The following is a 12,398-nucleotide window of genomic DNA, read 5'->3' as shown; positions in this document are numbered from 1 at the left end:
AAAGTGTTGAACAGGTAGTCAGATTTCACAAGGTTTATCCTCCTCCTTTTGACCCCAGATCCTCGCCCCAAAGTCAGCCTTCATCGTGGTGGATGTGCAGCATGACTTCATTGATGGATCGCTTGCTGTCAACGAGGGGGAGACGATCGTACCCATCATTAACAAGTGAGAGTGAAGCATGTCATGAGCAAAAAACATATTTCATTTGTAATATTTTCATGGAAAGAGGCCATTTCAGCAGGAGATCAAAGTAAAATGCCACTTCACATTCAAATTGACTTAAACTGATTAGATGTAACTGATCGATTTAACTAATTGACTAATTGATTAACAAATTGATCTAACTGATCAGAATTAAATCAAGTATTCAACAGAGTGGTAGAAGTATCATCTAAGTTAAAGAAGAAAGAAAATGAATTTAGAGATTCTCATTTGTTTCCAAAATAGTGATGTTGGTCATGATCACTATATGCAAATTGAATGAGGTATTGGCAGCATTGTGTCACAACTCTCCTTTTGAAAACAACAACAATAAGCTACTAAAAGAGTAATATTTGGGATGATAGTCGAAAACTAGAAGCCCTTCGTGATCCTCTTAAAAATTATCAGTTCTGTACTGTAACTACTCTTGAATTTGTTGCCTAGGATACAATTTGTTTTTGCAATTTCATTTCAGATGTAGAATTTAGTGAAGGATTTTGTGTATGGCACTAGGCAACTCGGTGAGAGTTTTCCTCTTTAATGGCTTGTCTTTGAATTCATGATTGTATATTCATAGTATTACATATTCCTTAGATATAATGGGGAGGAATTATGTGAATTGAAGTAATGGATTTGGAGTGTTTTCTGTACAATAACTCTTTTTTTGGCTATCTGCCATGCAATACCTAAAAACAGTTTGGTCACATCCTGTAAAGGTTCAGCTCTGTGGAGCATGATAGCAAACTGTCAATCAGTGTCATTTACAGTTGAAGTGAGCAGGAAATTCAGTGAATACTGAGATGAGATCTACAACTGCTGTTCTTCTTTACTACCTTTTCCATGTAATACCTTTTCATCATACTCATGTACACATTTGACTGGCATCTACACATTGTGCATTGAGATGTACATAGTTGTGAGAGTTTCAATCTGTATGTATTTTGCTGTTATTTTGCCATTTTTGTTAAGAATCATCAAAATAGTACAGTTTGGTCGCATTTCATGCTCATTTCACCAGCATTATTGACAATGTGCATGATTATTTAGAGTTTTTTCTACCCATTAGAGTTGCAGCCTGTGTATACTTATAGCAATTGTTTTCTATTCCAGGTTTTGTCTAGAATCATCAAAATAATATGGTTTGATCATGTTTCATGCACATTTCACTTTCATCATGATGACAATGTGCCAGATTAATTGGACCTTCTTTCTCCCAGTAGGAATTACACCCTATTTGAATTCTTTGTTTTCGAATTTTCTTTAGAATCATCGAGGCAGTGCCGTTCAGCCAGGTTATGTACACGTTTGATTGGCATCCAGACGACCACATATCATTCTTCAAAAACCTGGGGCTAAGAGAGCTCAGTCCGTCGTCGCCAGTAAGTCCAGCTTGTGAAAGCAGCATGAGGAAATATATGTTCTGTGTTGATATGATTTCAGGGCTTCAGCAGTAGTTATTAAAAGTTGGAGTGTATTTGTGAGAAATCAGCTGGAAACCCAAAACAAAAAACTGGAAGTCATATTACAGCTCTACTTTGGTTTTTATTTCATAGTTATGTGAAAGAGGACACAGTAATGCAATATGTAATGCAATATGTAATTTAAAGGTAAACTCGAGCTAGCAAAATGCCTTTGAGATCAACATTTTAAACCGGCTGATCCAGGAAGTAGAATATGTAAAAAATAAGGGAGGAAATGAATTCCAGGTTGAAATAATCACAAGGCTACAGGAAAATTTGATCGAAGTACCAGTGTAATGTTTAGAAACCACCAGAAAACAACAACAGCATAGTAAACACAATGCGATATATTTGTAGGTGAACTCCAGCTGGCAATATATTCTTGAGACGAAAAAATACTAAAATCTTATTCTTGTTTATGATAAGTATAGCACTTTCTTGATGAGAGATATAAATCAATAAATGATTTACTCAATGGCATTAGAGAAGTAAAATAAATCCAAGCACACAAGTTCTTCATTCCCTTTTTGGACTATAGAACTATATCTGTAAAAGCTGCATTCCCTTCCACCTCCCCTCCCCCCTTAGAAAACAAAAGTTAGTGCTCTATGTAGTCTCCCTTCAAAATATGCAAAAAGTCAACTGGAGCCTTACAGTAAACAATATATTTGATTGCTATTCTGTTACTTTGTCCCGGTTGAAATAACATGAGCTCACCAAAAGACAATACAAGCATTTACTTGTACAGTGACATTGCATTTGATACCCATGCCTGCAAAAGGCAATTATCAAATGCGCACAGAGATGCATGTACAAACTAAAATCAGTTTGATAAGGCAGCCTTCTGTGCTAAAAGTGGAAGAGTGTTTTCCTGCCCCAACTGATTGCCTGTTTATAAGAGGGCAGATATTTTATGAGGGTCCCAATAAAAACAATTTGGCTTATCTATTCAATTTGACCGCAGTTGATTATGTCACGTTATGCAATCAGCATTGTATGTGCTCTTCCTGCATGGCATGTGTAAAGAGCTGGGAAGGAATAGAACTGTGAGAAGCAGTCGCACAGCTCATTGGAGCTCGAAGCTTTCAGTTGGTATTGAAAATCTAGATGAAGGAAACAGACAATTATAGAATGGTTAGCGAGAATCCTGCCATCTCATTGGTCAAGAGCTATGCGTTGATTTTTACTGGCCGCACGCTGAGTCACAGTGGTAAACATGTTATCGCGCACTAGTAGCAAGAGTACGCATACTTGTAACAAAGGTTCGTGTACTAAGCAAGCGTTCGCGCACTCAGTACGAGACGCCTATTGGCTAAAACAACCATGCATCAGTTTTTACTAATGCATAGTACTGATTCATGGTTCTGAAGAGAAACCATGTGTCCAGTAAAAACTGATGCATGGTTTTGGGGCTCTTGTCTATGGCAAGCTAAAAGGAAATGCATCCAGTAAATTTGTCATCGGGTAACACGATAGAAAAATGGGTTTTTGGCAAGAAAATTACCCATCCTATAAAACAGATGACGCACATGTCTTTTCGTGCGTCAGTGGGAGTATAGTGTGCATGTAGGTAACCATGGAATTTAGCCTAAACCCACTCGGCTTCGCCTCGTGGGTTAAGCATTCCATAGTTACCTTATGCACACAATTCCGACTGACGCACTCAGACCTGTGCATCATTTGTATACTGGAAAAGCACTCGGAGAGTTTTCAAATTTGTTAAAAGCTCCCGCAACACTACCAAAATGTAGTCATCTGTTCCATGTGCTGTTATCAATTTTCCTCCAAGTTTCATTCAAATCTATTCACACTTTTTGTTAGTTATTTTGCACACAGACAAATAAACAAACCAAACAATCCAACAGCTACAAAAACATAACTTCCTTCCTTAGTGGAGGTAATAAATAGCAAGCTGCTGCCATTGCAGATTAAATGAAAGAAAAAAATGTGTATATACAACAAGGCAGCTTACTGCATGCAGATAGTGGAGGAAGGGTTGCCGATATGCAGTTCATGGTATTTGTCACTTGTAATTAAGGCACGTCTCAGTGCATAGAATAATGAATATACAATGAATTAGTAATTAAAGAAAAAAGAAAATGAAAAGTAGTGTGCATCACCTTTAAAATCATCAAGGGTATCCCAATCAAATGATCATTGAGAGTGCACACACGTGACCAAGCATTTCTTTTATCTAAAGCGTAATTGTGCTTTATGACCAGTCATTAGTAAAGTTTAATGACCGGTCGTTAGCACGTTTACATTGGGATGGTGATGGAGCAGGATTTCATTGTAATAGTTTTTGTTTTGTTTTGTTTTGTTTATACTTGCGATGAGGGTTATTTATCAAATGACAAGGATCTGCTTCATCATTTTATAGAGCAAGTATTAATGCACATCATTTTGTTGGGGCATTAGTATAATTATCCACACTCTGTACCCTCGAAACTCTCCAAACACCCTTGGCCATCGCCTTGGGTGTGTTAAACTGTTCCAGAGGTACCTTGTGCCGGTAAATGCCCTCACTGATGTGTATTACTTGTATACTGATATGGGATATCGCTATGCATCATTGGCCACAGGGTAGCAGATGGCATTAGTCTTGTCAGTCCTGTCTAGACGGGTGATCCAAAAATGAAGTGAGGTTTGCTAATTCGAAACTGTAGAGACTGTACATGAACAAACCTTCAGAGAAACGAATCTTTTTTATTTTTTAGCAGACCCGACAGAATAACGGACCTTATTTCATTTCAGGATTAACAAACTTTCAAAATAACAAACCTTCGAACTGTAAACAACTAAATACTCTGTTCCACAAGTTTATCCAGTTTGGGCATGGGGGAAAATCACCAAAAATAGATATGAGGTAGATAAGGAACTCGTACAGATAAGAAGCTCTTATTGCTCCTTTCATGGCCGTATTGGAATGATCCCAATTCAACCTGGTTTGTGGTAATCCAGTACCTTTTTAATGTCCACCTCCTGGTTGTAATCAGTGTCAAAAGTGTGACAGAAAAGTAACTGTGTTTATGTCAATAGAGATAGCTGTGTATTTACAACAGGCATAATGACAAAACTGACTCTCTGGGCTAAAAGTAAATAGGTAAGGAAGTGAAAACATGTGTAAAACTGCCAAAAATAGCTGTGTTGAAGTGTATCTTTTAAGGAAAATTGGGTGATGAATGTGATGATTTCATGGAACATTTTTTTTTCTGTGTAAGTGTTTGAATGTTGGTAATTCATGGTTGGAACTTTTAAAGTTGTGCCCATTAAAGCATCCAAAAGTTACTCTATTAGAGCTGTGAATGTGCCTCATGAATAGTGTTTTTGACCTGTTTTGATCATTACGGTATTGCAACTTATGCAAGTAGTTTGCTATTTCACAGAATATTGCAGTAATAAAGAATGTTAATGACATGCATTATGTCAATTTTTTCGTCTAGTTTTTCTCCCCCCATCACTCCATAAAAGATTCTCAGAGATATTTGGTTTTCATATTTCATGGAAAAATCTGCGTGGCCTCATATGATGTGATTACATCAAATAGCGAGCCAAGTTTATGACCCGACTTCTGTATTTTGGAATATTTTTATTCATCTTTTTTTTTTCTTGCTTTTTTACTCATTTGACAGATCAAAAAAGAAGAGGCAAAGGTGTTTGACACCGTCATCTTTGTTGGGCCCCCGAAGGCTGAGCAGACACTGTGGCCTGCTCATTGTGTGCAGAACTCACCCGGTGCAAGATTACACAATGATCTGCAGGTAATGTTCCTTGCCTTTTCTATCAGCTGGCATGGCAGTTGGCCATTTGACAAATGTTTCATCCCAAAGCGAAGTGAGAGGGGTCGTGGGTTAACCCTATTCTGACTGGGGGGGGTCAAATTGACCCCCTCCCTCGACATTTCGCGCTACGATTCCGCAACGTGCAAAGATTTTGCTGCAATCGTTTCATTATTTTTTTTTATTGAAGTCTCATGCATATTTTGAGACCAAATTTGCGACATTCCAGGTTCACCGTTCTGAAGTTACGTAATGTTTTACATATATGCATGTAAACCCGAAAACAGCTCAAATTCATATTGTGTGCAAATCCAATACAAATTGTGGTTTTTTGTTGAATTGATATAAATTAGATTATTTCAACTTTTAACATTAAAATTAATCAATTCTAATGTAGATCAGCTTGAAAAAGTGCTTGCAACAAATTTTGGCAAAAACAATAGAAAACAAGAAGTTGAAAAACAATAAAATACATAAGAAATCAACTAAACAATAAAAACAAAAGAAACTTGTTTTGATTGTGATTTTTTTTACAAGAAATATGTGTCTTGAGAAACTCTGACGCAAAAATTTAGTAATCATTCAGTCTTTTTAATGGAGTTATAGGTGAAAATATTATTTCATGCATAAATTTGCATAATTAATTTACTAAAGATAGAAAGCCAACATTTTCTGTTGTATGACTATGCAGTCTTGTAGTTGACATCCAGCTCTATCTTCAGGCAAAATTTTGCGGCGATTGCGCACTTGGTGGCCGAGATCTGAAGGGGCGGTCAAATTGACCCCCCCTTGTGAAAACTTGGTCTCAAATAGCCCAGTTCAAATAGGGTTAACAGGGGCGGATCCAGGAATTCTGTGAAGAGGGGCCGTGTTTACAAAATTAAAGGTTGGGCGCACACAACCCTCCCCCATTTTTTTCTTTTCATTTCTTTTGTTTCAAAGAAAAGTAAAAGGCGGCGTATGCCCGGTGCGGTCCTCCCTGGATCCACCACTGGTTAATGAGATGCAGTGAGTATCTTGCGAAATCTCGAGAGAAAATTTTGTCCATCCATCGGTGACAAGATATCGTCAGCAAGTCACGATGAGGTGTTCTGTGGAGCAGCAATGCCTGGATTTGTGGTGTGGCAATGCATAGATTTTTGGTGTGAAAAGACAACATGCATGTGCCACAGATCATGTTCAACACTTGTGGCCATACTTCATGCTCCACCGACTGAATGAATGAATGAATGAATGTCAATTTATTCAAAAACCAAACATAGATAACAAGATACCACCAATCGCTGATACAAAAATTTATATGGTTTTTAGGACCCCGAAAGAAGCAATGCAAGGTACTGCTGTGAAAACTTTTCCAAACTTTGCAAACTGCCAATTTCTCAGTAAGGTTAACCAAACGTAGACTTACATGGGCCTCGGCAAAGTTAATGGGATGTGTAAGACAGGAAAGGAGGGTATGTAGTCTTCTTGGTCTTCATAGAGAATTAATCCATGTTTTACCAGTTGTTGGATTTGTATTTGGATTGAGCTACTCCTTATTAATATAAAAGCAAACCTAGTGTAGATTCATATTCATGGTAGAATTCAAGATATGGAATTACTGTATTTCAGTTTGACTTGAATATAATTTATGTTTGTGACCAATCAGCAGGACACCTTAGATTATTTTTTGCAACTTCTTTTTACAATACTTCCAAGACACCTTAGTGACATGGAAAATAGGTGTGTATCAATTTGAGGACACTTTACACTTTTTGTACACATTGTTGACAGATTGCAGAAAACCACACCAACATCTTCAAAGGCACCAATCCCGATATCGACAGCTACTCGGCATTTTTTGACAACAACCGAGTGTCCCAGACCTCCCTCACGCAAGAGCTGTGCTCGCGGCGCATCACCGACGTCTACGTATGCGGCCTGGCCTATGACGTGTGCGTGAGGCATTCGGCAATCGATGCGACACAGCTGGGTTTTCGAACGTTCGTGGTAGAGGACGCCACCAAGGGACTCACGCCTGAAAGTTGTGAAAAAGCAAAGAAGGACATGCAGGGCTCAGGCTGTTTGTTTATTCCCTCTTCCAAAGTAAGTATGTCACTTATTAGACAATTTTAGTAATAGCTGCATCATTCTCTGACTTTGGTGGCATATATTAAAGCCTGATAAATTCAGAAAAAGGTCAATAACAGGCATGTTCCATGTTAAATTCACTGATGTATGCATCTGTTATTTATTGATTTCAATATTCATGTATCTGTATAAATGATGCTTGCCAGCAAATCCATCCAACAGCAAACCTGGTATTTAGCAGTATAGATACAGAATTTGTTTTCAATGCATTCCATACAAAACAGTGAAATGGATGCTCTCCCAAGTGTAAAACTGAAGGGCCGTTCTAGTTGCCTGGTCTACGTAGGTTAATTCTTTCTTTGAACATAAATTCCATAAATTGTTATGCTGGGCAAGGTCATGCGTCATCACTTGGACAATGACTGAAGTGCTTAACCAACTGAGAAAAAAAAAATTGTCAAAATGTGCACATGAGCTAATTACGAACTAGCTTACTGTACTGGTCTGTAGGAGTAAGAAAAGAACTGGGATTTATGCCACCGTCAAACCCTGTCGATATCTTCACTATTATTTTCTTGCTCTTCATGGGCAGTCGAGCATGATCTCATTATGTGCCTGTTTTGTGTGCTAATGCTCATGCACACATCTAAGTAACTTCTTCTGAGCGTTCTCCCTAAAGGGAAATACCACTTTTTGTCAGAGGGGAAGTCATATTGACACTTAAGCATTTTTCCAGTGATTTGTGTGTGAATGTCTCACAGCTTTAACAGAGGGCAATGTGCTTTGCCCTAGAAAAAGACAATGACTATCCTGCTTGTGAGAGAGTTGAGGGGAAAAAAAATTATCTCCTTTTTCCAAACAGCAGATCAAAATGCATTGAAGTGTTCAGCAGCCCCCATACATCCGTACATCCTTGTAAGTTAAAGGTTCCTTGTACCTGTTATGTGTAGGTCACCAATTGGTATTAACAGCATCATGCCACTTTTCATGATAATGAATGCATCTGCAGCAGGCGTCAGCAATTTTTCAAAGCTTTCTGATTGTGCCTTGAGAGGAGACCTATAATGGCGTCACGATTAAATGCTGCAGGTCAATGGCATGGTAACAGCCTCCACGAGACTACCCGTCATGGCGCTGAAGGCGGCGAGTAACGTGGCCGAGGCGAGGAGAAAAGCGAAGGAGAAACTGGCGGCAGGCGCGGAGGACGACATGCAAGGCAACCAGGCGCGACCGTTGGACTCCTCGTCAACGGCAGCTCATCTCAAGGAGCCGGCCCTGGCGGTGAATGGCTTCGACAGCAATGTCAGTCTCCTGGATTTTTGATCGGCGCCAGATCAGACTCGCCTGGAGTGTTGGATTGGTGCCAGATGTCCATCGTTAGAGGGTTTCAATGCTGATACAGAGATCCTGCCTTCCCTAGCAAATTGCAATTGATGAAGAATGCTGCGGAAGGTTGCCAAAATCAATTCATGCCTGTCTTAGCCTCAGATTTTTTTTTTTCCAACAGGTAGAAATAAACATTGTGTGATTGATAATGAGGCAAGTGATTTTTTTGTGTGGAAGTATTCCTTATCTCATGAAATCTCCACTGCTTTGATTGTGCTCTTTATTTTATTTCGTGCTCTAATCATCAAGTATTATGCACCTATTCAGCTTTCTTCCCCATCCAGCTGGACATGAATTGTGATCATTGTCTAATATGTCAGTCAAAATGTTACATATTATTGCAAATACATATGCATTATAGATCACACTAGTTTAAGTTCTGGCATTTATTGATTATGTGTAAATTCATGTAATTGTATCATTCAGTGAAATAGAAATTTGCTATTGTATATGTTTGCCTTGTGTGTCTTAAGCTTTAAGCCTGCTACAAAGGGCTTTGAGAGCAAATATTAATGTGCATTTTTATTTTAATATAATCAGTACTTTGAAATGAAGCGCCGCTTATATGTGTATATATACATACAAGATTATGATGATGTTCATGTTGGAAGCTATTGATTTATATTGTTGCTGGAAACATTTTGACCAATTACAATAATATATTATATATATATGAACTCTATGAAGCTAGTAAATCTCATTTAAACTCTCTTTAAAGCATAACATAGTACAACATAATCAAGGTATTATGGAGGAATATTTGTATGTACATGTATGTGCCTGAATAAGTCAGATCTCGCTAATCATTTTGCAACATTTTAAAAGAGGAGATTTTGATATGAAATACTGTATATGCCATATATTTCGTGAGTCTAAATTTTTGCGAATCGGGAATTTCCGATAATTTTGCGAGTGGTTACATTTGCGATTGTGGAGTCCTGCACTGAATGGAAAAGTGTATACGCGTACATCACATTCACATCGCGATCAGAGTCAATATTTTCGCGTGTCTTTGATTTCGCGAATAGCACCTGACTCGCAAAATTCGCGAAAATGAAAACCTCACAAAATATTTGGCGTATACTGTAAAAGAAAAGCGGCACACGCACACTTGTGGAATAAATTCTTTGGGTACTTCTGTTGCATAGTCACAACATGATTCCACTAATGAAAGACAAGATGAATGAAAGAAAGATTGGGTCACACTCCACACCACACTCCCTAACATGCAACACTCATAGCAATAGCTAATCAGCCCTCCAGGATTTCTGCTTGTTGCCATGGAAATTGCTGTATTTGTTCATTTACTGTGACAAAAGTCTTGTATATAGTGGGGCCTGACATGAATTTGACATGGCAGCATTATTGAACAGGATAAAGTGTATTGAATTCAACAGAGATGATGAGTATGGACATATTTTATTCTGCCAGGGAAAAATGATATCCACGGTCTAACTCAGCAATGATATACCGTAAGGCAGTTTTTATATGCTAAACAATGACAAGACTGTACCGAGTCTGTGTCCCGTATGTGAGCAGTCAACATCAAAGAATCCACTGAACTGCTATAGTTTTTTATGCTTTTTGTAATTATCAAATGCAACCTATCATCATGCTAGTCGCTGTGACTGCATGTATATATTGTACTTGTGTGCCGTGTGTAGAATGGTGTGGTTGTGCAAATGTTGGCAAAATTGCAGCTGATTACCTGTCAAGAAAAAAAAAGTGAATGTGCTGTTGGGACTTGGACCTCAGGAATTGTTAGTGAAATAGTTTGGAGATTTTCTTACAAAATAAGATGAATTAATAGCCTTTGAATATGAAGTGTGCAAGGAGAGTACACTGTGATGCCAAGCATGATGAGAAGAAGGTAATGCCATACATACACAGGCCTATTACATAATCAAGTTCAACTTCAGGTAGTACTGTATTACAGTGTTCTTCAGCCACGTATGTGCTATCTGCAAATAGATGATATGATTTAGATTAACCACCTCAGTACCACCAAAGTAGGCTGTCATTGAAGTTGTTTATGAGCCAGTTGTAGTTGGCACCGACAGACTTGAGGCCCACTTTCATCCATGTAAGTTATCATGCCACCGGGGTGCTTTCTTTTTTTAAATCTCGCAGCAGCTTGCTTTGTTGTCATCACCATTCATGCTCTCCTGTAAAAATCATAAAATTTTTAGCATTGGTATTATGCTGATGTCTTTTTTGTTTGTTCTACTTTGTTTTGTCTATTTTTTTTTTTTTTTTGGGGGGGGGTTTATGGTTTATTTGTTGTTGTTGTTTAACCCATTGCACATAGGAGCAGCTAGTGTCTTTGATTGAATCTCCTGGAAGTCACCACATTTTTTTTTGGGGGGGGGATGAGAAGGGGGAAGGGGAATTGGGGAATCACATGTGTCTTGTTTCTTCAAGTGTCTCGCTTCAAGAGAAATGCGTGGAAATTGAACAATCATTCCTCACGATTGCATTCCAAGTCAGGTTAGTTCATTGTTGTTACATTTAATAACAAGTTGTTCCCAGTGAGAGCCCTGCTGTCCTGCATATATAGAGAGACTGGATTTTGTAAGTGCTCTTTTTTTTTTAACACAGATTGATGACATGGTCTTCAGGCACAGCAAGGAGTATTAACTGGAAAACCAGAAATTTTCATGCGCATGAAACTTTTTGCAAACTTGGCGAGGAGCCAAGATTTGTGAAAGTAAACTGCACGCAAAATTTTTAGTCTACACAATGCCCTGAATGCCAGTGGCATGTTGCAAAAAAAGGCCATTGGCTCCAATTCTCGAAAGTTTCGTGCTTCGACTGTTTCTCATGTCATAGTAGTCTGTCTGTGCCTTGAGAGGTAGCCTCATTGTTATTGTGGCAGTAGAATAATGTGTGAGAGAGAGACATATTATATATATATATATATATATATATAGAGAGAGAGAGAGAGAGAGAGAGTTAACATTGTCCATGGCTTTAGGAAAGTATAAACCAGTTCAAACAAATATATTGCCTCCCAAAGTTTGTATGGTTGTTTTAGGGGATTATGAAAGGGAGGTAGGGTGATACCCAAGGAATTGAATAGTGCTTGTATTTTAGTATGCACTTCACCTTGCTTTGTACTTGGATAGATTTGGAATGTAGAATTCAACCCTCAGCACAGCTTTTTGTTGTTGTTGTTGTTTGTTAACTTACTTTTTTTTAAATCATTCCAAACAGATGCCATTCAGATTTATCAAACATAAAAGCTAGGAAAACGCTGCCGCCTTTGCTTTTTGAGTTGCCATTTAAATCTACCAAAGACAACAAGGATAGAAATTGGACGTGATTGCTTGTGCAATGTAGCATGTGTAGATTCAAGATAGTGCCTTTGTAAATGTTCAGATAATGATTTAATATTGTGTTCATTACTATTTAATCACAGACATTGCTCTCTCAAAGTTTTCTAAAAATGATGAATTTATGGCAATGTTTCATAGTCCAGTTATTGAAAAATCATGAAGTATCC

The 12,398-nt window shown here is 38.1% G+C and overlaps 1 protein-coding gene across 1 annotated transcript in view; it reads left to right on the top strand.

Annotated features, from left to right (window-relative positions):
- Nucleotides 1–11,196, top strand: part of LOC139745455 (nicotinamidase-like) — a 28,616-nt gene extending 17,420 nt beyond the window's left edge. The window contains exons 4-8 of the mRNA XM_071655843.1: nucleotides 59–165; nucleotides 1,466–1,580; nucleotides 5,294–5,422; nucleotides 7,214–7,525; nucleotides 8,600–11,196. Coding sequence (XP_071511944.1) covers nucleotides 59–165; nucleotides 1,466–1,580; nucleotides 5,294–5,422; nucleotides 7,214–7,525; nucleotides 8,600–8,833 — 897 coding nt within the window. The 3' untranslated portion in view covers nucleotides 8,834–11,196. The remainder of the gene's footprint in view (nucleotides 1–58; nucleotides 166–1,465; nucleotides 1,581–5,293; nucleotides 5,423–7,213; nucleotides 7,526–8,599) is intronic.
- The last annotated feature ends 1,202 nt before the right edge of the window (nucleotides 11,197–12,398 follow it).

This window comes from Diadema antillarum, unplaced genomic scaffold (genome assembly GCF_040938485.1).
Source record: "Diadema antillarum isolate AM-2024a unplaced genomic scaffold, OU_Dant_1.0 seq00001268_RagTag, whole genome shotgun sequence".
NCBI lineage: Eukaryota > Metazoa > Echinodermata > Echinoidea > Diadematoida > Diadematidae > Diadema > Diadema antillarum.
The sequence above is the reverse complement of the archived record's forward strand: the minus strand, read 5'-3'. Positions and strand labels throughout refer to the sequence as shown.